The 27,846-nt window shown below is 36.3% G+C and overlaps 2 protein-coding genes across 5 annotated transcripts; both read right to left on the reverse strand.

The window, feature by feature from the left end:
• Nucleotides 1-111: 111 nt before the first annotated feature.
• On the reverse strand, nt 112-21,566 carry inpp5b (inositol polyphosphate-5-phosphatase B). 4 transcript variants are annotated; one of them, XM_066682224.1, is made up of 23 exons: nt 21,305-21,566; nt 20,381-20,459; nt 18,793-18,890; nt 18,368-18,397; nt 18,126-18,236; nt 15,383-15,505; nt 10,295-10,388; nt 9,571-9,744; nt 8,980-9,081; nt 8,691-8,805; nt 8,397-8,513; nt 5,572-5,759; nt 5,311-5,422; nt 5,121-5,230; nt 4,641-4,776; nt 4,444-4,554; nt 3,950-4,115; nt 2,971-3,206; nt 2,353-2,463; nt 1,477-1,561; nt 1,264-1,391; nt 923-1,034; nt 112-449 (listed from the first exon to the last, which is right to left on the reverse strand). In XM_066682224.1, the coding sequence occupies exons 1-23, from the start codon at nt 21,360-21,362 to the stop codon at nt 340-342; spliced, it is 2,706 nt and encodes a 901-aa protein (XP_066538321.1). In that variant the 5' UTR covers nt 21,363-21,566; the 3' UTR covers nt 112-339. The 4 variants fall into 4 exon arrangements, with proteins under 4 accessions (XP_066538321.1, XP_066538324.1, XP_066538323.1 ...); XM_066682227.1 differs by lacking the exons at nt 18,368-18,397; nt 18,793-18,890; nt 20,381-20,459; nt 21,305-21,566 and adding exons at nt 15,665-15,695; nt 15,787-15,817 and having other exon boundaries at nt 18,126-18,148; XM_066682226.1 differs by lacking the exons at nt 18,126-18,236; nt 18,368-18,397; nt 18,793-18,890; nt 20,381-20,459; nt 21,305-21,566 and adding an exon at nt 15,665-17,292.
• A 1,258-nt stretch (nt 21,567-22,824) lies between these two features.
• On the reverse strand, nt 22,825-27,595 carry LOC136708033 (prion-like-(Q/N-rich) domain-bearing protein 25). Its single transcript, XM_066682293.1, has 6 exons — nt 27,565-27,595; nt 27,374-27,475; nt 25,763-25,925; nt 25,556-25,635; nt 25,213-25,305; nt 22,825-23,082 (listed from the first exon to the last, which is right to left on the reverse strand). Exons 1-6 carry the CDS (start codon nt 27,565-27,567, stop codon nt 22,825-22,827), a joined length of 699 nt encoding a protein of 232 aa, XP_066538390.1. The 5' UTR covers nt 27,568-27,595.
• Nucleotides 27,596-27,846: the final 251 nt, after the last annotated feature.

A 27,846-nucleotide genomic window follows, 5' to 3' on the forward strand; every position in this document is an offset into this window, starting at 1 on the left:
AAAAAAAAGTACACACACCTCATATATTATATTATATTATATATATACACATATATACACACACACACACACACACAGTCAGTTTTCATGATTCTATACTTTAATATAAAATATTTATTATTTACATAACATCAAAATAATACGTGATCTTAAATTTATAATTCTCTATACACTAATGAGTCAAGTGTCCTGCTGCTTTAAAATAAAATGCAGTTTCATTTACTATTTAAAATGCTTAAAAAAAGACATTGTATCCGTCCAGCACAAATGTGATGATAAAAAACGAGAAACTTCAAATACTGTACTGTAAACTAAACGTGATATAGACAGTGTTTAATATCAGTGGGATTCTTGGACCAGAAAATGCTGGATAAACTCTTTTATTTTTCTCTTCTCTGTAAGGTCTTGCTTTGTCGGGGACCTTAACAGTAAGGCAGCAAATATTGTGGCTGTAAGACACACAAAGAAAAAAAATATTTATATTAAATATAGCACATGGGCATAACATTGCACACAGATATTTACTTAAAGATTCTTGCATACTTCAGTTCTTTAATTTATTTCCGATATAGGTCCAGAAACACTCAATTTTTCACTCTAACAGTATGAAGACTGTTTAGACTAAATAAATATTACAAATATTTTCCAAGATATATATATAATATATGCCCATGAGAAGAACTTAAATATGACAATGACACATTGGTAAATTTAATGTACCTTTCAATTCTGAGATGAACACACAAACACTTTAAAAGACGCAAAAAAATACTGCATATTATTATTCTGTTTGCAGAATTATTTTGATCAAGACAATTTTTTTTGTTCCCGATCAGAAGCTTCTCTGAGTTCTGCTTTCATCTAAAAGCATACATGTCCACATAATCCAAATGTCTAAATGAAAAATCTCTCCAAGGCCTACCTAAAATATTGACATCAAGGTGGTTGTTTGCAGAGTTCTTCAACAACTCCCGGAGAAATGCCGTTATATAGTTAAAAACATTTTTATGGCACTGAGGTAGTGTAGAAATAATCTGTAAAAGAAAAAAATATATATTAACAGCACATATAGCTTAGATCTGCATTTTGTACACTGTTTTGCTGCAAAGAATCTAATACGTGTCAGCAAACAACTCTCTATACAGAACTATTTCCAGTACAACTTTGAGTCTGAATTAGAGGTTTTATCTTCTATAACAAATACATTCACGCAAAAAAGAAGAGAGTCTCCCCCCCCCCCAAAACTCTTCAAAATGCACAAACCATTTTACACTGGCTGCTGTTGAAGCTGCAATCCAGGCACTGCTGGTATTGTGAGAAAGGAACTACTGGTTCAGGGAGGGCATCAAGGAAGAGAAGCAAGGCCTCGGCTACAGAGTGGTTACTTCCAGCTAGTTTTAATTTAGTCAAGTGTACACAAACAGAAAAGATAAAACTAATTTTCATAAATAAAATGTGAAAAGCATAAAAGGATACGAAGAGAGTCCAATGTGCCTGTGTCTAAACAATCCCTGATCTCCTCAAACTCGCTCCGTAGGCCAGGCTGCTGAAAGAGGTCCTCCTACAACAGAAATAGAAAGATTTTAAACAAATTCTGCTTAAAGTAGTAGTTTAATTATTTAAATGCAGACAATACTTTAATTTGACCAGTTACTGTAGGGTTTGTTTAGCTGTACAAAAGAGGACCATTTTGTAGTTCTATAATTGCACATTGGAGTCCATCTATTGCTCTGTATGCATTTGTTTGCCCAGTTTCACCCTGTTCTTCAAATGGTCAGGACTCCCCCCAAAGGATCATTACAGAGCAAGCATGATTTGGGTGGTGGATCATTCTCAGTTCAGCAGTGACACTGACATCGTGGTGGTGCGTTAGTGTGGGTGGTGCTGGTACAAGAGGATCAAACAGCAGTGCTGTTGGAGTTTTTAAAAGCCCTTAGTATCAGTACTGGACTAAGAATGGTCTGCCAAGCAAAAATATCCAGCACAAACTGTGGAACACCAGATCAGCTTCTGTCTCAGAATTTACATCTACAAGGTGGACTCTGTGAACCATGGCATTTTGGTATTTAAGGAATGCAGACCATAGGACAACTTTTAAACAGTACTCCAACCAGCACTAGTCTTTTCTCTATATCGTCCTGCAATAGAAGTTTTATACTCATGACATGAAATGCATGACAAAAGGTCTTTCAAAATTCTACTACATTGGCTCCTTAACAGTAACCAGAATCATCTGCAGAATGCCTTCTACAGATTTCTTCTCTGGTTACAGTGTTCTCTGAAGGCTGGCCAATGCAATAATCGAGAAACACTCGCAAAACACACACACACATCTCTGTAAGGCTAACTGACCTGTTTGCCGGAATTGCGGTAGAGATGGTCCACCATCATCCATAATTCTTTTGGGATTTCTAAAGCTTTTTCTGTGTCGGAGCTTCTCACCTCACTAGGAGACACTGTGCACTTCCATGGAATATACAAGGATATATTAGAACCTCAATATTGTTCATGAGACATTTTATGAGTTTTTTTTTTTTGTTGTTGTTGTTTTTTTGGCCTCTATTGCCTGACGAGGAAACATCCAATTCACAGTGTTTAATTCAGTGATGAGAATTAAAAATAACCTATGCCATCATTATCAAACAAAGAACTTCTAGTGTAAATTATGTTACTTGACCATTTTCCAGTGCTAACAAACTTTAATCTCTAAGCATAGTATGCCAGAACACAATGCCCCTATTAGCAAATGTGTTCTCAACTGTGAAGGTCTATTCAGACCGCTACAGAGCAACAAGCCATGTCTATGCATATCCATTCTTCATAACTTATGATCTTTTGATATATTTGAATCTGTTAAAAAGCAAGTTGAACATCAAATCTTATAGTAACTTTATGCAACTGTTATATATGGTTCATGGTGGATGTGTAATCTCTGGGAGGGAAAAGAAAAAAAAAAGTGGTTTAACTTACTAGTTTGCTGATGGTTTCTCGGGGCATCTCTTGAATTGGCTCCCTCAGCTGGCAGAGAGCGTGAATGGGAGAACCAAAGCAGCTAGGTAGGTAGTTACCATTGACAGAGATGAAGTAATCCTTTCCCCTCTCTAAGTGAAGAATCAAAATGTCCTCAAGTTCCTGTTGGCCTGAGTTTAATTCTGGTGCCGTGGAGCGGTTCACAAATACTTCAAGGTCAATATCCACGCTGTCTCCTACATAGAGAACATGAGCTTCAATTTTCTGATGAGCACTACATAACTAAGTAGTAGCCTTTAATATTACAGGAAAATCCTACTATGATTCTTAGGCTGACATAATCAATCAATCTATAGGCAGAATAAGTTGACAATAATTTATAAAACTATGAACCCAGAAGATTCTTCATTCTGTAACCGCTTTTCCAATTCAGGGTCGCAGTGGGTACGGAGCCCACTCGGAATCATTGGGCGCAAGGCAGGAACAAACCCTGGAGTGGGCACCAGTCCTTCACAGGGCGAAATCCATGCAGACACGGGGAGAACACACCATCCCCACAGACAGTCACCCGGAGCAGGACTCGAACCCACAATCTCCAGGTCCCTGGAGCAGCGTGACTGCGATACTACCTGCTGCACCACCGTGCCTCCAGAACATTCTTAACTTTGAATATTCTCTATAAGAGCTTTATATAGAAAATATATGTGGGGGGGTATTTACAGCGGACCTGCTTAATTTAGAGTGCACCTGCCTAATTTTGTTTAAATAATTATTGCACACTTTATTTATTCTATAATCTTCATTTCACTTCTCAATTATCACGGTGTTTGTCTGCTATATGATGTATTTAACTGAAATTGCTGATCTGAACAACCAATGATTTATAAAGGTAAATCACGGTAGTTATCAGGGGTGCCCAAACTTTTTCATGCCACTGTAAAGTCAGGGCTGTTCAGAACCTCTGCGGTGCAGTGCATACCTTGAGCAAGAAATCCCTTGGGTGGGTTGGCAGTGAGCCAGGGTTTGCAGTATGCAGGCTCGTCCAGCTTCTTGATGAACTCAAACTGGCATGGCACTTGACCATCATTGTGAAGGGTCAGAGTCTCTGCTCTATGCTGCATAAACTTCACATCCTTAAAGTAAAACTGAATTTGAGAAAAGGATATTTAGAATTAAATTAACAGCATTTATTTACTTAAAAGGTGGCATTTATGATTTTGATTAAAGAGAGGAAAAAGAAAAAAAGCACACACTTATTATACAATGAGGTTCTGTGATAATTCAAACAGTAAATACAAATGTCCTGACTAGTTAAATTTACAAACAGTAATTTTTTTTATCCCTCTACCTTAAAAGCCATGTCACTTCTGAACATAAACAAAAAATAGAACAGTGTTTCCAAACAATCACATTCATTGCCTTTAAGGTATATACTGTATGTGCACAGTGTGTGAGATTTAAATGTTTTCTCACCTCTCTCTGAGACACAGACACTGACGGAATGCACTCATTCTCAAGTTTATCCAGAGACCGCACTATCTCTTCAAATACTCTTTTGTAATTGTCCTCATTCACCACTTTGATCTATAAAGAACACTGGGTTATGGTATGGAACGCAATAAGCCACAGGATAATGAGGTGACGTAGTAAAACAATGTTGACCTACTCACCCCTATCTCTAACAAAGAACTGACAGGCTTGTGATCACTAGTTCTTAACATCATGTGACTCTGGTAATGCTGCTGATTAATGGTCTTCCCTCTCCATAAGATGCGATCACACCAAGCTGGAACACGACACTTTTCACTGTTCATAATCAAACATGAGCAAAACAGAAATATTTATATTAGGAGTGCACCTGTCACTAAAATGTAAAGGGTGAACTACAATAATCTTGTTTATTAACACTCTACTGGAAGCATGCACTTTCTTTTGTACACAAACCAACTAATACAAAACACAAACGTCTGACAAGTAGGCCTAAACATGCATAGACAAACACCAATGAGCCAAAAAAGAAGAATAAAAAAAATGTATTATCGTAGTAAATACTTTAATCATATTTGCTCTTAGCCTACAGTTACTTTTTTAATTTCCACGGAATGCTTAATATCAACACAAAACACAGCTAGTATTTACAGAGTTTTTACCTGGTGTCCCACTGATCTGAGCCAGTGTCATACTTGTATGTTGGTTGGAAATCAATCTCTCCTTCCAAAAAGCCCACAAACACAGCATCTTCATCCATTTGCCTTTTCAACTGGAACACAAATGTTTTGATCAAATGACAAATAAAAATCTATTCCTGTATACAAACATCCTAGCCATCTTAGGACTTACCTGATCATAACTGTAAAGTGTTTCAAAATCTTTTTTCAGTATAAGTTCCTTCACACGATCAGGCTCCAGGTCACTTATTCGATAATTCAAATCACCAAGCCACAGGACAATGCTGCAGGCATAACATCAATTACTAGCAAATACAAATACACAACAACGCTAAATATAACCCGCAGAAACACAACTGTGTGTGACTTTAATCATTGCTTTAAGTTCAAATAATCTGTTATATGTCACCTTATGTTATATATCAACAATTACCTATGTTTCATGATAGTAAGAGGTGGGAGTGTCGAGTCAAGCTGCCTGAAGAGCATCCTACTGCAGATATCTTTGTAGTCTTGGTTCCTTCTCTCAAACTCCTCTACATGAGCTGCCAAATGTGAGTTCACCACACAGATGTCTGAATTGTGGAATCGGAAACGAACTGCAACAGCCCCTTTATTACCCTGTGACAGTAGATTAAAAGAGAACATTTATGGTCTCCAAAGTAGCCACAATTCAATATTCCATCTATCATTTCAAGTTTCGGGCATTCCACTCACTAGAGCACAAACAAAATTAAAAAGAAACAAAGTCCCAAAATCAGCATGTTTTGTATTTACCATGTCATAAAAACTAGAGCACACACGCACAAAAACACACACACACGTATAAATAAATTAAAATATCACCAAAAATTAATTCCAGTAATTAAATATTAAAGTGAAACTCATTATATAGGTTCATATCAGAGTGATCTATTTCAAGTGTTTATTTCGTTTAATGTTGATGATTATGGACTACAGCCAATGAAAACTCAAAAGTCATTATCTCAGAAAATTTGAATAATCAAAACAAAAACACCTGGAAAGGTCTCTTAAGCCTCTAAAAATGGTCCCTTAATCTGGTTCAGTAGACTACCCAATCATGGGGAAGACTGCTGACTTGACCGATGTCCAGAAGGCAATCATTGACGCCTTCCACAAGCTATTCACAGAGTGCTGTATTCAAGCATATTACTGGAATGTTGAGTGGAAGGAAAAAGTGTGGTAGAAAAAGGTGCACAAGCAACAGGGATAACTTCAGATTTGAAAAGATTGTCAAGAATTGGCCATTCAAATGTTTTGGGGAAATTCACAAGGAGTGGACTGCTGTTGGAGCCACCCCACACAGACATTTCCAGGACATCGGATACAACTGTTGCATTTCCTTGTGTCAAGCCACCCAGAGACAACCAGAAGCGTTCAAATCAAGGTCCCAGAGCTGGAGGATTTGCAAAGTGCAATTGAACGCACTTTCCAACTTTAGGAGAGCAGAACAAAGTGTATGAGCTGGGCGATTGGGGTCCTTCATTATGCAGACGACCCTGTTCCTGCATCTGGAGGTGTAGACATCCGTGGTGGTGGGGTGGCTTCACTACCCTCTGCAGCTTCCATGCCACACGTTAATGCTGGAGCAAAGAACACTCTCCACCACACATTTATAGGAGATGATCAGAGTTGAAGCGTTGCTGGCCCAGGTGAGGTTGTTACTCAGGTGAACACCTAGTACCTGTAGCTGGAGATCACTTCCATTCCCAATTCTCCGACATGCAGAGGGGGGCTGTGTGTCTCTGCCTCTTCTGAAATCCAATCATCTCCTTCATCTTTTTCATGCTGATGCAGTCACTGTTCTTTCCGCACCAACCCTTCAGGTGTTCAACCTCCTGCCTGTAGCCAGACTCATCACTGTTTGTGATACATCCAACCACTGTCGTGTTGTCCACAAACTTTACAATAAGACAGCCTGGATGTTTAGGTAAGCTGTCATATGTGAACAGAAGGGGAAATGATGGTGGAAGATTAAATATTGTGGATCCTCACAGACTGCAGCCTTTTGGTTGGGAAGTTCAGGACCCAATTGCAGAGGGAGCAGCTCAATTGGAAGAGTTTATTTGCCAGGGTCTGGGGAATCATGGCGTTGGAGGCAGAAGTCCACAAAGGGCATACGGACATAGGAAACCTGCTGCTCCAGGTGGGTGAGGGCAGTATGAACCAGAGGAGATGGCGTCCTCTGTGAATCGATTCTTTTGGTATGCAAACTGATGTGGATCGCTAGTGACCTTAATGGTGGCTTTGATGTGAGCCATGACCAGTACTTCAAAGCATTTTGTGACTATCAGTAGGAGGACTACTGGGCAGTAGTGATTCAGACTCGTCGCTGTAGAGTTCTTATGGACTGAAATGATAGTATCAGTCTTCAGGAAAGTGTGGACAGCTACCTGAATGACGGAGGAGTTAAAAATGTCTGCAAGCACCTCGCAGAGCTGTTCAGTACAGTCCCTTACCATCCGCCCAGGGATATTGTCTGGGCCAGCAGCTTTGCAGGGATTTATCCTCCTGAAGGTCCTCAATACTTCTACCGGGGTCACGCTGAGGGGCTCTTCTCCAGGTGCTGCGGGGTATTAGGGTCTTCAAAGCAGGCATAGAACCTGCTGAGATTGTCGGGCAGACAGGGGTCTGATTGAAATTTGGTCAGAGAGGCTGAAGTGGGGGTAGGGGATAGCTCTGTAGGTATGGTGACATGACGATAAAACCTCTGCAAAATATCTGTCACATTTGCATGGTTAAAATGCCCCGCCACCATCTAAATTACTTTTTTAGTATGCCAACATTTCTGTATTAAAAATCTTTTTTTAATTGACCTTATATGATTTTCTAATTTTCTGACATAATGACTTTGTTATTAATCTATATATAAGTTTCACTTTTTAACAAGAATTACTGAAATAAATTAACTTTTGACGATATTCTAATTTATTGAGATGCACCTGTATAAAAATAGACAAATTAACGGTTATGTGAAAATAATATACGCTGCTATAGTACTATAGTATAGTATTTTGCACTATATGCAAAATCGGGGAGTACTAATCCCTTAAACTGGCCGTTTAAATATTAAACTTTAAATATACAGATTCATACTTACTGGTTTGTTTAAAAAAAAAAAAAAACATTATTAAGCAATGACATTACCCACCTCTAATGTTATCTAGCTTTAAATACCATAAATCACAGTTTACATAATTTTTCTGTGTACATATATACCACATAACACAATCTTACCATTCTTCCCATGATGCCTGTGCCTACAGTCTCTGCCTCCATTTCTGAAATGTGCTCAGCATGCTCGTTTTTCACATAGAATAGTAGCATGATACCCACCAGACGTACCAGCTTCACCTATCACAAAAAATAAATAAATAACCATTATTAGCTGCTCTCACACACTATTACAGCTAAATGTTTATACATGACACAGTGAAAATAAGTAGTGTCTGCTAAAACAAAAATCACATACAAACAAAAAACAAAACCATTTGTTAACTGGACCATAGTAAGATAAGAGCAGATCCTTACTAGGGCATATTTGGCATCTGGGTGGAGGCCCTCAAACACAGCTTTCATCCATTCCTGCTCCTTGGGTGTGTCATTAAAGAAAAATGCTTCCTTACTCAAATCCAGCTCCTGGAATCTAATGTGAAAATCCAGCAATATAGATTTTTTTTTAATAATGCATGTAATTAACTTATGCCAGTGTCTTTAAATGTTGCATTAAGTAGTTTAGACAGCTCTTTTCTTGACAATTGTTTAGACAATTATTTTTTTTGAAATATAAAGAAAAGCTAAATAAGTTTCCAAGTCCTACCCAATGCAGTAGAAATCAGGAGGCTGAGGCATAAAGCCCAACCATGGACGAAGACTTTCCTTGGGTGTCTGCCCATTTACATTGTATGTGCCCAGAAAAAAGCTGGAACAATAGTCAAGTTACAAGATATTTAAAAGATTTTCTCTAGATATTTTGTAATTGATATGTTCAACATCAAGACAAGGCAAGTTTATTTATAGAGCACCTTTCATACAAAAGCAATTCAAAGTGCTTATAAAATGCTTTCAAAGTCCAATAAAACAATTAAAACATTGCAATTAGAAGGAGATAAATAAAAAAAAAAGAATAGAAAACATGACAAAAAGGATTAAAACTATTTAAAATGATACAAGTGCCATTACTGAATAAAAGTGCAGAGTATTTTAAACTGAGCTGTAAGCCTGCTCAAATAGGAATGTTTTAAGTCTTGATTTAAAAGTAATCAAGTAATGGTAATATTGGTCTTCCTATGAAAAGTGGTATCATTCAGAGTTGAATTCAATTCAATTCATCATTGAATTTTAGTTGCCTTCCATATGCATAAATCAAATGTTAATTGATAAATGTTATCATAACACATAAAAGACTCACCTGAATTTCTCAATGTATATGTAGGCATCCTCCTTCTTGAGGAGTTCACACTTGATGAGGTTGTCTCTCAGGCCAAATTGGGGCATGGTTAGGATCTGGGCTTTATTAGAAACTGTATGTCTTGATGAGCGAACCAATTCATTCCTCCCCTCGATCTTCACTTTGTCGTGGTCACTGCAAAGTTTGATATATGTTTACATTTACAGCAATTTCAAAAGCAAGATCACAACCCCCACCCCTAACAAAAAGAAAAAAAAAAGAAAACATTGCATCAATAGGCAGCTCATTAGCCCGCAATCTAATTTCACATTTGTCAACTTTTTGTGTTGACATGGACATTCAATACTAGCCTTGCAGAACTAATATCTTATTATTATTTATAAAAAAGTCCAATTATAAATGTTGGACCAGAGGTCAAAAGCTTTTGGCAGCCTTAATGTTTACTGCTTGCTCAAAACTAATAGTGCAGCAACAATTTGAACATTACAGTTTGGTATCCTTTAAGAAAAATGGAATCAGAAAGTTACCCTTAGGTATCTCTGTGACTGGGGTATATGCTCCATATATTGTTCACCAGCATGATAATTCAGAAATTATGTTTTTTGAATAGTTAATATAGTTTGATCACAGTCAGATATCACAGTCTGTGCTTAGAAACATAACTTGAATATCACAAGATTCCACAATGTACATTTCTAATTAGGGTACTTTTATCTTCACCCACTTCTCGTGTACAGACTCCCCCCTGGTCTTTTCTGTGCTGGAACTTGTTTCTTTATTCTCTTTGTGTCCTCTACTGTCAGCGGTGTGTGATCTCTCTGTGAGAAAGAGAGAGAGAAAGAGAATATGCTGCAAAGTGAAATATGACTACAGATCAGACATGACTTTCTGTTTACTCAAAAATAACTTATCTACAGGTCAGGTTGACAGACTCATGAAGAGTTAGCAGTAACACTGATGAATTTAGCCTAGATACAGACAGACATGAGATAAAAAAAATATATTATAATAATAATAATAATAATAATAATTAATAAATAAATATCCCTGCTATAATTTATACTAAAAAATAGTTTACTGCATCTGTGACACATGACAGAGAGAGAGAGAGAGAGAGTTTACTGCATCTGTGTTACATGACACACAGAGAGAGACGGTGTGTGTGTGTTTACTGCATCTGTGTTACATGAGAGAGAGAGAGAGAGAGAGAGAGAGAGAGAGAGAGAGAGAGAGAGAGAGAGAGAAGCCCAGAGTGCACAAGCATAACATGTTATTTAGCAAGGTGGCCTACTGCCTAACATATTATTCAGCCAGTACACAAGAATGGGAAAAATAGGGCAGAGCTCGTATGGTAGCATTGGAAATGGAAAACATTTCATTGCCCAGGAAAGCAGACACTCCCAGGAAGTCAGCGCTAGAATGTGACCTACAGCAAGAAACAATGAGAAAAATCACTTTTTAAAAGTCTAATGAACATAAAAGCTGCATTGTGATATGCATTTGATTGCAGCGAGGAATGTATTTTTATTCCAATATCAGTGAGGTGTAGATGTTAAGCCATAGTACCCGAGTTTCAATAACCCAAACCTGATCACTACGTGTAACGACCAGAAGGGGAGGGAGAGGGAAAAAACCTCTGCAAATGAATTATGTACATTTTAAGTTAAGGTAAAGCACAAAACGGCGCATACGCCAAGGCACAAAAACAAAACAAAAAAACTGAACAGCAACGAACTTAGTTAATAACTCCTGGCTTACCCTCTTATAACGTGTGATCCAAATTGTTATTTTACTTATTTATGAAAGATACAATTAATGACACTTACACAGCCACACTCTGTGCTCCTAAAACACACTGCTAACCTCAGCTAAGCGTGTATAAACGTCAGGAGATGTAAATAGCCAACTAGTAGTTAGCCGAAAACAAGGCAATCGGTTGGTAGGCTCCGCTGTACCATACCTGAGCTATGATTAGCCTTCAATGACCCGTTTTCAGATCTCAGCGTAATGCAACTAATCAGAATACTTAGAACAATGTCTAACGTTCCCAAACACTTAAATCTACTGACTTTTAACAAGTAATTCACTCAAATGTACATATCTATAACAGAAAAATGACCAACATAAAAAGTAGTAGACAGCATAAAGGCGCTAGAATGTAACTTCTGCACTATTTAAGGTGGAACGGAATTTCGGTATGAACAGCTTCAGCGTCAAACAAAATGTTACTTAGCCCTTTAACACATTTAACAAGTCCTTTAGACAACACATAGAAAGAATAAGTAGACTTCCTCACCAATTAACCTGCCTGCATCAGACATTTCCTTATAATTCCGATGTCATTGTGGGTTAATAAATCTGAAGATCAAGTGAATCAAGACCTGTATCTGCTCTGTGCTCGGTACGCTGTACTGACGGACTCGCTACAGCGTTCCCCAGCTCTGACACAAGCACAGTGCACAAACAGACCTGAGCAATCGCGCACCACATAACAGGATTGAGGAGGAAAAAAGATCTCTAGAAAGAGTGCGATCAACTGTTTTTGTTTATTATTTAAAGTAATTTATTTATTTAAAATACGGCCTTTTTATTAAGCTATACCGTTTAAGAAAATAAGCATTTTCAAGGAAAATATCAGATATGTAATTATGACTAGAACTATCATTACTGAGGCAATGAACTACCTGTGGGTTTTGCTGAACCAGTCGACAAACTGCGTAACAAACTATACGCACATACATGAGTTAAAAAAATATATACCAAACAATCTATGGTCTTAAACTCCTCAGTGTTAGACAATTTCAACAGATATTTAGTGTAACCTAACACCACAAGCATTTAACAATGTGTTATCTAGCAATCTTCTGCTTAAATGTTTTATGGAAAGAACCTACCTAGCACTTTGGTCAAAGTTCAGGTTGTTTATATATTAATTTATTTATAACAAGGCCACTGAACTCGGCCTGGAGTGACAAGTGCAGTTGATGGTTCTTTCTTAGGGCTAAAGAGTCTTGCCATGGCAGCATAAAGAGACAGCATAAAGAGGTATGCAGACATACTGGTCTAGTTCCTTAGAGGTGGTTGCTGCAAATAGTGAAGCAAATGCCCCTGTCTTTCATAACATTAGTCAGTTGGTGAACACACAGGACTTTGTCTCGCAGCGGCTGACAGGAAATTATATAACTATTACCATAAGGCAAAATAAAAGTGAATATTGTAAAATTATTAGACTTTGTCAGTGACTCAGGGGTTAATCTAACCAGGTTACATAGTGGAGAGAAATTCCACATTCCTGACACAGTCATATGAAAAAGTCTTCTGTGACTTAGCTACTGTCTGTGCTTTTCAGAGATAGTCTTGGGCAATCTGGTATCAGTAATAACAATGGTTCAGTCATCTGCTTTGTTGCTACACACATGGATGGGTTTATATTTAAAATACACCTTATATTTTCACTGATGTTTATAGATTTTTGACATCTATACTCTTAAATCAATGACATTTACTATATTAAAAGCAAAATTGTCTCTGTTGAACTGAGATACTTCACAATGTACATACTTCATATTCAGTATCTTTCATAAACAAAATGCAGACCAAGTGTTTCACATATAGGAAAAAATATTAAATAACAAGAATAATTTAAGTTAAACACAACTATTGTTATTATATTTTCCAATCATGCAACCTTTTTCTTTAAGCCCTTAAATCTGCATGTTGCACCACAAGAGTACTTCTGATTGTTGCAAATGTAGGCTTTTATAGCTTAAGCCTATTAATGGGCACTCCCTAAGTCACAGGTCACAGTACTGGATATCACTGTACTCTATCTTTTACTCACAATTACATTCTTGGCATAAAATCATTTAGCAAACAAGAGACTTACAATAATTGCAAACAGCACTAGACAAGGTAATGCAATGTACCAAAAGATAGTCTGGTAACCCAGTCTTTTTTTTTTTTTTTGGTCTGTCTAAATGTGAAAACATGGAATAAAACAAAATATTTTAAGATATTTTTAAGATATTAAGATATTTTAAAAAAGTTGTTTGAATCACAGCAGTAGACCCACGTTTATGTGAGAGCACAAAGACAAGGTAAAAAATCAAAAACAAGTACAAGGAGCACAGAGAAGTGTACTGATTAAATATGGCAAAAATGAGAACAGTTTCTGCTCAATCACTCCTCACTTTGGTATTTTGCAACAGTGATATGCATTTCATGATTTGATGATGTGATATGCAACAGTGCTGTGATGATGTGATTAGCAACAGTGATATGCATTTCATGTACACACTATGCAAAAGTAATATTAAAAAGTATTGACTTGTAATCCTGTAAAAGTCCTTATATTTATGTTTTGTATTATAGCTAAGAATATTTATCTTGTTGATGTAGTAGTGTTTTAAAATGTTGGAGTAAATATCATTAACTTTAGATAACATCATGATATTCATAACATTAACTTTTTTCGATAAGGCTGTTTATTTGCCAGGTAATAAGACACAGCGCTATGGAAGCATATCATTAGCAAAATAAAAATGCATTATGCAAATTGGCAACATAATCCTAAATTTGAGTTTAATTTTCTCAAAATTTGCGTTCAAAATTCAAATGTAATCATTTAATAGACTTGCCACACACCTTTTTTGTTAATGTAAGAGTAACTGGGCTCCATGTTTTAAGTTTGAGTCTTGTCCACTGTGCACACCGTTGACCCACCCTTATTAGCTGTTTGAGGTGGAAGGCTATGACATTTAAAATGTATTCTACTCAATTTGCATTTTCACAAGCATTTTGCCACAGAACAAGCAAAGTGGGGTTGATAATATAAATGAAAAGTGGAGAGGTGCAATTTCCCATTTAGCATTTGAATTTTTCTAGCTTGATGGTGAGTTTGCATATTACATTTCAAACACATTGTCACTGAGTGCACATCTTGATATGATCACCTTAAAATATTAATTTTAAATTGGGCATTACATTATTTTTTTACTCATGAAGCATATACAAATCTCAGTCTAAATGAAGAATATTTAGATGTCTATGAAATCACAAATGTAAATGGAATTATTGAATTTCACTTTGAATTATGACAACAATCTTGCCCGTATGAAAGCAAATTTACATTTCAGAAATTAGATTATATTGCCAATTTGAAAACCGCATTTTCGTTTGAATCTGGCTACTGATATGCTTCCGTACTGTGCAGCCCATTAAAGTGTATTCATCTAATAACCAAAATTAAATTAACCTTTAACCAAAAAATACATACATGTTTGAGTACCTGTGTCTTACACTGCACAACAGAATTTTGGAAAAGCAGAACTTGATTTCTCATTTAACGTAAAAAAGAAGCATTCCAATCTGTTTTGCCATTTATGCAATTAGTAATTGTATAAATCATAGTCATCAAACACAAGTGACAACAACACTAATTCAGTTTCTAAAATCATCTATTTGTTCCACCTTGGCACAATCAGTGCCAAAAAAGGGATCAATCAGTACTAGTATTCACGTATGGTATGGGTCACTTGGCAACACAAATAATGAAAAATGTGTGACCATGGGTGTACCTTATGCCTTATAAAAACAAACAAAATAATTCCTGTCTTTACAGTTTTCACTTTGCTTTATTTACTAGTTTGACAAGAAGTTCCTAGTCTTAAGCATATTTTAGCACAACAGCAGCAAAACAGCTAAGGATTGTTTCACTATATTGTTAAAATCTAAATTGCTACAGATGATTTAGTTAGAATCAAATTTTACTGAAAAAGCATGCAAAAGCCAAGTTCACAGGATGTACACTTACCTCTTTTTATATTTTTGCCAGCTGATGCAGCAGCAAGTGGTAAGGATCCAGGCCCTCTGGCATTTTTTTGATACTTGGTAAGCCAGTCAAATTTGGGGGATTTTGGGTACTGCTCACAGACATCTAAAAATAATCAAGAAGTAGAATTTATATTAGAGATCATATAGGACTAACATTCAAAACCAAAGGTGTGCATCATACATTATTTTAATTAATAGACTAATCTAGATTCACATTAAACTAAATAAGTGCACAATTCTCATCCTGTAGAGGAAGACTTACCTGAATATCTGAGAACATTTAAATGTGACTGCTGAAAAAGGACAAATGCTGTTTTGTCAATAAATTTACATAGCAGTAAACATAAAAAATACATGATTATATTCTAGACTTCAAATATGCACCTTAATCCATATTAGTGGTGGTGGTATGGCCCTAAAACAATATCAAAATATTTCAGGGTAATGTTGGGATAATGTTTTGTAATCAATAATAATTTCCAAATTCTGATTTTGTATATGATAAACATTGTACCAAACATAACTAAATAAAAATGCATATAAACAGAAAACATAAACAATTATACAAACACTCCCCTTAAAACTTCACAGTAAATAACTAAACAAATACAGGATAGTCAGAACAGATGATGAGCCAGTGCACTCTGTCTATTTGGGTAAGCACTCATACACCGTTGAGCTCTCCCCTTTTCTTGTACTCAACTGGGTGTTCTTCTTGAGGTAGTGAAACATATTAGTTGTGTTTTCCCTTTAGTTGCTACAGAATTCTTGCATATCTTGCATATTACTGTGGTTTATTGTACATAGATGTTTTGTAACCAAACAACCTCCACCCTACTTAAGCCACTAACATTTTTGGAACAAACTGTTCGACCACAGAGCCACTTCCCGCCATATTTGTTGCTGTCTAAATGAAATCACTCACATAATAATATCACTGTCCAATCTCTCGACTCCACAGACCATACACATTCACTTTGAAGTTCTGCAATTATAGACTTGAGTTCAAATATTGCTATGCATACTTTGTGTGCCTCCCTTCACCTAGTTCTTAAATGGACCCCCACCGGACCACCACAGAGCTGGTATTATTATTAGTCTGTTTTCTCAGTGCTGCAATGACACTGATGTGGTGGTGGTGTGTTAGGTGGGTATGTGTGGATCAGACACAGCAGTGCTGCTGGAGATTTTAAACACTGTACCACACACTCTCCACTCTATTAGACACACCTACCTTGTTGGCCCACATTGTAGATGTAAATTCAGAGACAGTAGCTCATTTGAGGCTGCACTGTTTTGGTTAGTTGTCTTCGACTTTGGTCACAGGACGCTGCACCAGAATGCTATTGGCAGACTTCTTTTTTTTTTTTTTATTGGTGGACTTCTCTCAGTCCTACAGTGACACTGAGGGGTTCTTTTAAATAAATATATATATATATATAAATAATAATGTGCAACAAATGTGTCTTCCCCATTTAACGCATCTGTGGCAGTGAACAAACACACACACACACTAGTGCACTAGAGTCTGTGAACACATACTCACAGCGGCAACTCTAACAGTACTGCAGAGTCTGATCCAATCATACCAGCACAAAACACACTAATATATAACAACCACATGAGTGTAACAGCAGCCCTGAGAATGATCCAACACCTAAATAATACCGGCTCTGTGCTAGTACTGTAGGGGTTCAGAGCACTGAAGAACAGAGCGAAAGGGTGGTAACAAAGTATTCAGAACAATAGATTGACTTCATTCTGTAAATGTAGAAGAACTAAGTGAACCTGTATGGTCAATGAAGCTGAGAGAATGTACAGTATGTGAAGGTGATATTATTCTTTTAACAACTTGGTATAAACACAACTGCATTTTCAATGCCACATGTAAAAGAGAAACATAGCTTAAATGCAAAAAATTCAAACTGTAATTTAGTAAAGAAAGCATGAATCATTTATTTTAAACATCAGTTTGTGTTAGAATATTTAAAATGAAAGTACATGTAGACAGTCTCTTACTCAGCTTTTCTTCATGCCAGTAACACATGAACTTCCTGTTTTATTATGATGGTGTTTTAGTCTATCCACAAACCTCTAAGATAAACTTCTTAGCAGCTTCTTACCTTGTTCGTTTTTCATATTTTTTTTGGTTAAGAAAATCTCTGCAGGGTCACTCAGACTATCCATTATTTTCAATGCAAGTTTGTTATTGTAATGTAGCTTGTTGTACCACAAAACTAGCAACAGGTCTTTTAAAGTACTACAAAAAAAACAAACAGGATTTCCTCTTTGACTTGTATGCTATATGCTTAGAATTCAATGAAAGCAAACACCTAATTTAAATCATAAAACAGAAGGCTCATGTTCATTATTGGCATAAAATATCATTTTCAACAACTCATATGCTTTCATTTTGAGTATTGTTACAAAACAAACTCCACACATCGTTCCATATTTTTTCTACTTTGCAATGATTGGCTCGTTCTCCCTCATTTGGTCTGCTCTAAGGCACAAACACTTTGAGCAGGGTAATTTCTCATTTAAATTCAGATTCAGAAATAAACTACATGGCTATCATTCAGTGCTCTATACTTTAGAGACAAGAAAAAATTTAGTTTATTTAATGAATTATTTAAATTATCATATAAAGTTTTTTGCCAAAAAAAACCAAAAAAAAAAAACCCAATAATTATATCCAAAAATAGACAGAACTGAAGCCTTACCGCACCATGCTCTGTAAACCTCACTAAGGAAGAGACGTGTGTGGGACCCAAAAGGTAACTTAAGTACTATCTCGTCATTAAGGAATGTAACCCTCACTCGAGTATCTGCCCCTAAAATACAATAAAAAAAATACGATGACCCATTATTACATTTAGAAAACAACAAACTGATTTGGATTGTTCCTTTGGAGCAAAGAAAAAAAAAATTGTGAAATATATTTTGTCTAAAATACTACACTCACCAACTACAGCGAGCTCTTCAGGTGAGGACACTGGTAAGAAAGAAAAGTGTACTGTGAACTGAAAGAAAACACTAGGATTGTGTGCTCTTACACTACTTACAGGAAAGGGCAAACCATCAGAATAATATTATTTTATCATTTTTTTTAAGTATTATCTTGTCAAGTGTATTTCAGCCCTTTTACCGTGATGCTAACAGTCACAACACTGATTACCCTTTAAAAATCAATATTTGATGTAAGTCAATTAGCAGATACTGTGTTGTGCGAAACTGGCAATCCATTAAAATGTAACCAGTATTGATGTTTTTTTTAAGGTTTGAACAAATGTAAGATATACTGCACCATCGAAGACAGATAATAACCAACTTTGTGTTTGTCAGATCTCTTTCACTATATGTGAGATTAACCTGCCATTTCAAGCTTACCTTCAACAACAGAAAAGTCGTATGAAACAGGAATTATTTCCTTCAGTGTTACATCATTACCAGTAATAGCCATTCTTCTGTGTGCAAACATGAATAACCTGCAGAAGAAAGGGAAGAGGGCACATTTCAATTCAGTAACACTAGCAGAATAAAATAAGTCTTAAAACAATAGGATGATGTATATAAGGTATAGATTCAGATTGTTTTCCCAATTGCAAATCATCCTACCAAATTACTTGCTTTCTCCATGCTTAGGGGGAAAATTATAAATAATATTAGGAAATGTGAAGCAAATGTTTAACCCAAATAAGATGCAACTACTAACACTACTAACATCAGTATTGAGCTTATATCAAATCAAATGTATTTGCATAGCTCTTTTTTAACTGTTGTTGGCACAAAGCAGCTTCACAGAATTCCAGTAAAGACAAAGTTTTCACATGAAATGTAAAAATGTAAAGAATTAAAAAAAAAAGCGTATACTAAGTTTCATGCAGTGCGAGACAAATGGAGAACCAGAAGCATATGCTGAGTTGAGAAGATGTTTAATAACAACACGACCAAAAGACACTAACCATGAACACAAAAACAATGACAATGAACCACAAACTACAAACACGAATGCTGCTATTGAGTGATGGGAAACTGGGAAATACCTATTCTTCCACTTGTAAATTGCAACAAACAGTGGAAAAAGTCATATTTACTACAAATAAACTTGGGATTCTTGATAATAAACGAGTTTAAGAGATGTGATATATATTGCAGCACTTTACATCTGCCCCTGGAGAAAATGGTTTCATTAGGTATGTTTTCAGTTGAGGAAAGTCAAATATTGTGATCAGATTTTTCATTACTCAGGAAGAGTTTAGTTTTGGGGACATTGGTACACTAGGCAGAGCTTCAGCCACAAATACTTAGCAAACTTCTGATGAGAACCTGAAAGCAGCATAGGACTGAACTTAATTAGGAAACATAACTAGGGTCACCTGTGGGCTTGGTCACAGGCCATGACTGAGGTTAACACAGGGAAAAAGAGGCACAAGGCCAAAACACATAAGGAATAGATCCTGACACTGAGTCAAACTGCACACTTATCCTTCTTCTAATATCCAGTGTGCACCAATATGGATATAGTCGTTATATCACTCATAAATAAATACATGAATAAATATAAATAAAAGTATGAATCTGTGCCATTTAACTGTACATCCATAGTACTGGTGTTTTAAGACGTTTTATTCTTAAAAACCTAAGGAATAAACATATAGTTGTGAATTCGATTCAATATTTACAAATGTCTTATTTTAAGCATAAATGGCTCCTATAATGTGATCTTCATCTAAGTTGTACAAAAATATATCATAACATTTCATTTTAAAAAACACATCTTACAGTTACATTTTGTTTCTCATATGGTTGGAAAAAATAAGGTAAAACATCCATATATTTTAGAAAATAAAAATAATCGTGTTTCTGCATTTACCACACTCATAAATTATTCACTTGGTATTAACACTCAAAACTTTTAAAATCAATGTATAAGTAGTCATAAGTACATATTAAACTATAACTGCAAATGCCTTACGCATGTTCCTTCTTGTGCTCCACCAGGCCCAGGAGTCTGCTTTCAGCCACATCATCCAGCATCAGGACACACTGAGCCGCATGTTGGGGTGGTTGGTTAAAGAAATCATAAGTTACTGACACAGAAGTCTTTCTGGTTAACCTGAAGTTGAAATGGAAGTAAAATTGTCATAGACATTGTTGTCGAAGAGAGACCCCGTGTGGAGAATTCCTGTAAGTCCTTTCGACCCATTGAGCAGACGTACAGCGGTGTAGTAAAGTTTGCACGCCCCTGTCAAATATATTGCGATAGTTTTTTTTATGTGGAAGTAAATGCAATATATCCTCTACGAACAGGACATTTGCAAATATCTGAGGTTTAGTGCATTTAATGTTTCTCTCCAACCATTATGACACATTTTATATTTGATTCCAAATATGTTAAACTTTGCAGAAAAAAATAAATTCTTGGACTCAAGTAGCTGGTTGATGGCACATAATTTTCACTTAAATTACTTTCTTTTTTTTTAATCCAGATGTCTCCCAACTTGTGCACCCAAACCTTTAGAGTGTATCATGTTTAAGTATTTCCTAAAATTTTAAGCAACACGGAACCTGATGGTAATGTAAATGTTTATCTTATGGTAATCACAGAGAATACAACTTTGGCCTAAGTAGTGAACTGAGCTGAGTTGTACTGAACTGAGAAGTGAAAATACAGCTGAACTGAGATCTCAACTGAGAAGTGAACTAAACTAAGAGCTGTGCTGTATTGATCTGAGAGCTGAGCTCTACTGAACTGAACTGAAATCTGAGCTGTACTTAGCCGAGTATACTGATTTTGGGTGCTGGTGTGGAACACTTCTCGCTTCAGTTCTGTTAGCTAGTCGGCTAACAGCGAGCGAAGGTCTTTCTAAAGTAGACAGAGGCGGTACTGAGGAGGATACTATGAGACAGTTTTCTCCGTGCTCCAGAGTGTCCTGAACGGCCGCGGATTGATCCATGTTTTTCTCCGGGACCGTTAACTCAGTGACAAGTTAGCTCAGCGGCGCTAGCGCGTCAAAAAATAAATAAATAAAATAACAAGAACAAAACTTGGCTAATGCGCCAGAAAACAACGTAATCTCTTACTTCAAACCGATATCGACGTTACAAATTCCCGTAACATTAGTTTAAATTGTCGAAAGGACGTTAAATTTATTGTCTCTCTCCGTTTATAACCAACTCCCATTTTCCAGCTGCGCTCCGCTGCTCCGTGGCACTAGTTGCTGACGTCACACTAACTGGGAAGTTTTCCCCTAGTTCTGGTTTTAAATTTTTGTTTACAGCGTAACAGTTTAAAGATTATTTCCAGCATATACTCTTTAATGTAGTTTTTAAACTTAATTTCTTTCTGAATTTTTTCACGGTTTATTTTCTACAATTTATATATTTTTAATCTACATCTCCTCGGGCAAAGTGTTTAAAATGGTATGATTATACATCTTTATGTAATATTAACAAAATGCAGGATAATAAAACGCATAAAGACCTCAAAACCGAAACATATTGAAGAAATAAAAATAAGTTTGAAACCTCACATACTGCGTCAGGATTTTTAAGCGTATACAATACACAATCAAAATACTGTGCTGTGGACAAATCTGTTATAATCATATACAAATAAATCATACAAAATTTTTTTTTAGCAATAATTGTTTAATTTGGACCATAAACTGTAGACATGTTTCATGTTTATACAGTCTTACAGTGCAGTGCAATAATTCACACAGACATTTCCTGTTTAAAATATAATGTTGATTACAGATGTCTAGTATCACGGTTGTAAATGTGTTCTAAATATTCTTTTTGAAGTTAAAAATCAGTATGTCCACCAAGATTTCACTGAACGTATTGTATCCAGACTTCCCAAATAGATAAATAAAGAAAGCCAGCGAAAAGTTAACCATTCAGCATTTATCAAGAGGAAGATATGTGTCAGCTGTGGCTATATGGGATCAGTTTTGAGCACTTTAGTTATAGACAATTCTTCATGACATTTTCTCTCTTTATATATCTCTGTAGACATGTAATATATTAAATATATTCCATTTAAGCTTTATTTGACATCTACATACATAAACAGCTCACACTCATTTACACACATACTCAGGAAAAATGGAAACGGTGATGGAATGAATTGACTTCAGTTGAATTTACCCAATTTCCAGTGTATCAGTGTAATATATTTTAATTGTGTGGTACACTGAGAAAATTTCCCCAAGTGTCTCTGCATTGATTTTTTAATCTCTCAATTATATACAAAGCATCATGTTTTTCAGTGATAACATCACACACGCACGCACGCACACACACACACACACATGTATATACAAGCATGCACACTTTTGAACAAAATCTAAGAGTAATTCCTTGCAGTGATCTACAGCTTGTGCTGAAGCTCATTGGTACACAAGACCTGTGCTGTTATGCTGATATGGCCTTGCTTATTAACCAGAGGGTCAGTAAAGAGGTCATCAGTAGAATGGGAGAGAAAGGTTGTCGCGTGGCAGAGCCAGGCATGTTAACTGCACCAGTCAGTTTGAGGCAAGAGCTTGTGGTAGTGGCATTACAACACTCCAGGCTGCAGGTAGTAGTGGTGGAAGTGCAGACGGTGTCCTTGGTGCAGTCATCACTGCAGCCACCTGTCCAGGTCACCATCGTTCCACTTGTGGTCTTTTTCAGCTGAGAGGAAAGAAAGCAGGAAATGTTTTCCTGTAAAATGTATTTCTACAGACAGTAGTAGATGCCTGAGCGGAAAATGACTACCCAGTATATTTCTTGATGCAACACTGCCTTCGAAAGTGCAAGAATTGGTTATGAGCAAATAAATGGGGATGAACGTGATTGGTCAGCACTCATTAGGCAGAGGTTTTCAAATACTGCACAATCAATCTGTAAAGTTCTGCGTAGACACCATTTGAGTTCTGATTAGTGATGTCCAATACGACTGATTTCCTTTCCGATTTGATACTGAGTAAAATACAGGATGGTATCGGTATACTTTGTGCAAATACACCTAATGCGTTTGGTAAATCTAAAAAAGTAGTGTATTTCAAATCATGGCTTCATATAGGTCACAAGACACCAGAAGAATATATATATATATATTCATTTAACAGTTGCAGCAAATTAGACTGATTGTAAATAATAATATATATATATATTTTTGATAAAATATTTTTTTCCATATATTCTAGTATATATTGCTCTGTATAATTTAATTACACCTAGTCTATGTAATCCACTTTAAATTATCAATTCTTTAGGAAACCTTACCTGAATAAATCTATTTTTTTTTTTGCCTATGTGAGATTATCTCCGTGATAAACATAGTATTACTCCAAGCTAAACTTATGGAGTTATTTGTTGAAACATAGATTTATTTTGTTACTTATTTCACAACCATATTTATAAATTTGAACAAACCCAGCAATGATGCTAAGAACTGCTTAAAGCTTCACATTTTCTCCCTCTGTACATGGATAGTGTCTGCCTGACCGAAGGACTCTGCACATGGCTCCGTTTACGTTCTGCCATTGTGTCTGTCTGCAGAGGGACTGACTGACTGACTGAACTTATGCATTATGCACTTACCCAGGCGGAAGAAAAAGTAGTTCCCACAAACCGCATATCATTTAGACAAGATCTCAATAGTTTAGTCACTTTCCACTGTGTTCCTGTTAATGATATACATTACCTCAAATGACTGAAGTATCGATATTTTCATTTGAGAATCGATTTTAGTGCATAAAGATCTGCACACGACTAGTTTTGATTACTGTCTCTGAAAGAGCTACAAAATGTTCTGCAATAATGCTGCTTCTTCGGAGGCAGAGACTAAGACAAAGTTGAATAGCACAGGATAGCTGCCTCTGAGGAATCAGTGCATTACTGTATGTGGTTCAGTTCCATTATCTTTACTAACAAAACAAATCACTGGGTTTTTTTGCAGCATTTCTTACGAATTATGAAACAGTGCTAAGTATACAGTAACCAAAAAGAAATAATATTGCAGTCAGAGTAGGCAAAGGCAGAGAAATCGAGCCAGAACTTTACCGGATGATGGTGGTATTTGAAAAGCTAAACCAAATGTGAATTAACCAATCGCATTCATCCCCGCCTACTGGCTGATAACTCGTTACATTGGTTCTCTATCAAAGGCATTGCTGGTTTCATTTGGCAAGTGATTTTGCATACTAGAAGTGTGACAAGAAGCCTAGCATGTCAGAAAATAAGAGCTGTGCCACCTTAATAAAGTAATGAATTATATTGTTTAAATTAGAATACAACTTTTTGGAGCAGGTTATTAAAAATTTTGAAGAATTGATTTCTTTATACTTTCATGTTAGTTGAACTATCTTAGCTGTCTATCTGACAGCACAGCCCCAGATTTCTGGCAAACATCAAATATTAAATAATAAAAGTGAACAACGTTGGACAAACATAAAAACATGAAGTTAAAACCAAAATCTGAATGCGAATGACAAAAGTGAAAACACCGACTTCAGGCTAAGTTCCATTACTTTTGTTTTCACAAGTAAATATAAGAAAATATATTTGTTACTTCGCAAGTAAATAACAAACCCATACAATTTACATGCAATTTCCCTATATTAATTTCAGCTATAAAGCAAATGTGACTTGCCTCTGGGCAGCACTGATACCAAGAATTTTTATAGTAAATTTCGTACCCTTATCCCTCTAGTTACTTTAGAGCTGTTACTGTTCTCTACTAATATGATAATATTTAAAACACTAACAAAACCAAAACAAACAAACCAAAATAACCCCCATAAAAATGATTTGCTTTACCACACAGTAGTGCTGAGTAGAACAAAGCATCATATTTGTACTGCCTTGATAACAGGTGTCCCCGGTGCAGCTTATCTTATGACACTTCTTGCCCTGTTTTACAATAAAGATATTAATGTCACAAATTAGTGAATGAACACCATATATTTAAGGAGATATTTAATGGCAGCTAATGGAGTAAGCCTTTATTGATGATTATATCCATACAGTCATCGTAAAAGGCTTGTGTTAACCTGAATAGTGACATATAGTGAAGTGTTAAACATTTATGTGGGGTTAATGTGTGGTTATTCTAAAATATTAAGTATTTAATTTTTTTTGAACACTGAAGTGTTGGTCTTACATTGGTTACAACAGTGGTGGTGGTTACAGGTTTAGTAGCTGTAGTAGTAGTAGTAGTAATAGTAGACTGTGTTGTAGACACTGATTGCAAAAAAAAAAAAAAATGACAGAAGTATGTACTGGTTAAAGCAGATAGCTGTATCAGGATAACAACTTATACACAGCAACCTGGTACCAGTAGAACAAGGAAAAGAGGGAGAAGCATTACTTGGCATGCAGGAGTTGTGGTGCAGATGTTTCATGGTGTCGTTGAAACAGGTCTCTGAGCCACAACAGCTGACAGAGCAGTTGACCTGAGTCGTGCTGTTGCAGTAAACAGGGCATTCGGTAGCACACTTCGCTGAATAGTTCATGGTGTCATCTCTCCTCAGCTTATACACAAAAAAATATTATTTAGTGGATTTCTATCTACATGCGTTTTTTTTTAAAGTAAAGTATTAAATTGCCATTTATTGCACATCATAACAAAGGTGCAAAATTGAACAAACAAATTCAAACTATGTAGTTCTACAGCTACAGACAGTTGTCCACCTGTTGCTCTGAATACTTTGTGAGTTCCCGTTCACCCTGTTTGTCAGTGGTCAGAACCACCGCAGAGCAGGTTTTATTTAGGTGATGGATCAGATACAGCAGTGCTGCTGAAATGTTTTCGTCTTGTGTGGCACACCCCTCCTGGTCTGGAGGGGCATTAGGTTATGGGATTTTAAACTTTAAAGTAGACAGTTATAATACTGCAGTGTCCTTGTCCACATGCTCCATAGTAATTTAATTTTCACCCACTAGATAGAACCACAGTTACTGCCTTCATTTGAAAGAACCGTAAGATATTTGGCTACAGTGGAAAATTATTTTTTAAAAACTCCTCTTATCAACTGGCTTAATAGAAAGTGATTACCAGTGAAAACCTAGTATCAAATTGGCTGTAGTCAAAAATTATTGACATGTAACCCTCACATTCACTCCTCCCCTTTAGGCCCCTCAGCCTGAAGCATATATAACAATGCACAATATTTTTCATTTTTTTCCATCTTTATTGATTGTAAAACAATACAGAACACACCTGTATCTCTCATTCAGAATGATCTTAATATATTTTATGTAAAAAATCACCTGTGTTTTTGTACTTTGTTCACCTTGTTTACATAATAAAATAAACTTGAAAAATCAAGTTGAATTTTTGTTCTGTTTACAAAAGAAAACAATGTGTCACATGTGCCACAGTGAAAATACCTCCAGCCATGGTAGTACTTAATGGCACAGTGCAATGGAATGAAATGGAGTCGTTTCACAGTGACACTGAGCTACTACTGCAAGACAGGTTTAAAGTAAACACAAGGAAGGGGACATGTCCATAAAGATTGAAAACCCCTAACCTAGTCAACCAACTAAAACTATCCAGCCAAAAATATCTGTCCTGTGAGCAGGATCCTGCAACAATTGATGAATAAGTATAGCAAGACTAACACAAACCATGCAGCCGCATATGAGCTACTCTTCGTGACGTTGCATCTACAAGTTGGAACTACAGGTTGGAACTAAAAATGTGCGTTTGATGGTCAGTGGACAGTGTGTGAACACACTGTTTAAAAACTTCAGCAGCATTGTTCTTTTGATCCACTTCATCTACAAGTGTAGCATGAAGAATAGGTTTGCAGGGTGCTATCAAAAGTATGCAGTGCAACAGTTGGACTAGAGTCTACAAATGGAGAACCACAAAGTGCACATTTATGTTGGATGGAGCTGATAAAATCAACAGTCAATGTAGAAACACAGATGTGGCTTAAATGTTATGGCTGTATGGTGTTATATATTCTCATACCTCACAGTATTTGGAATTAGCTTGGCAGACAGTGCTATTGACATTCATGAACATACTGTAGCACATAGAGCAGTTACAGCTGAGAACTCTGCAGGACAGCTGCTGAAAATCAGATGAGAATCATATCAACACCCATGTTTGTGAACACTTTCCTGGCTCTTCAGTTCTGAAGCTAACATGCTATTACTTACCATTGATGCATCTGTGCTGTTTAAACCTAAAAAACAGAAATATTAAATCAGGGAGCACATCAGCATTTTAATCTTTAATTTTTTTTAACCTTTGCAACTTTGCAGTGCTTTGGTTAATAACCAAATAGCCTTAGCCACAGATACAAGTTAAGGGAGCGTCTGATATTTTCAGTACATTAAGTTGGCCTCGCTATCAGGATTCTGCCGGTGGCGTTCTGATTGTCTATCTGCCAATCTACACGTCATGCCAAAATAGCAGACTTGGGATTGGTCCAACTGTGT

This window comes from Hoplias malabaricus, chromosome 10 (assembly GCF_029633855.1).
Source record: "Hoplias malabaricus isolate fHopMal1 chromosome 10, fHopMal1.hap1, whole genome shotgun sequence".
NCBI classification, from domain to species: domain Eukaryota; kingdom Metazoa; phylum Chordata; class Actinopteri; order Characiformes; family Erythrinidae; genus Hoplias; species Hoplias malabaricus.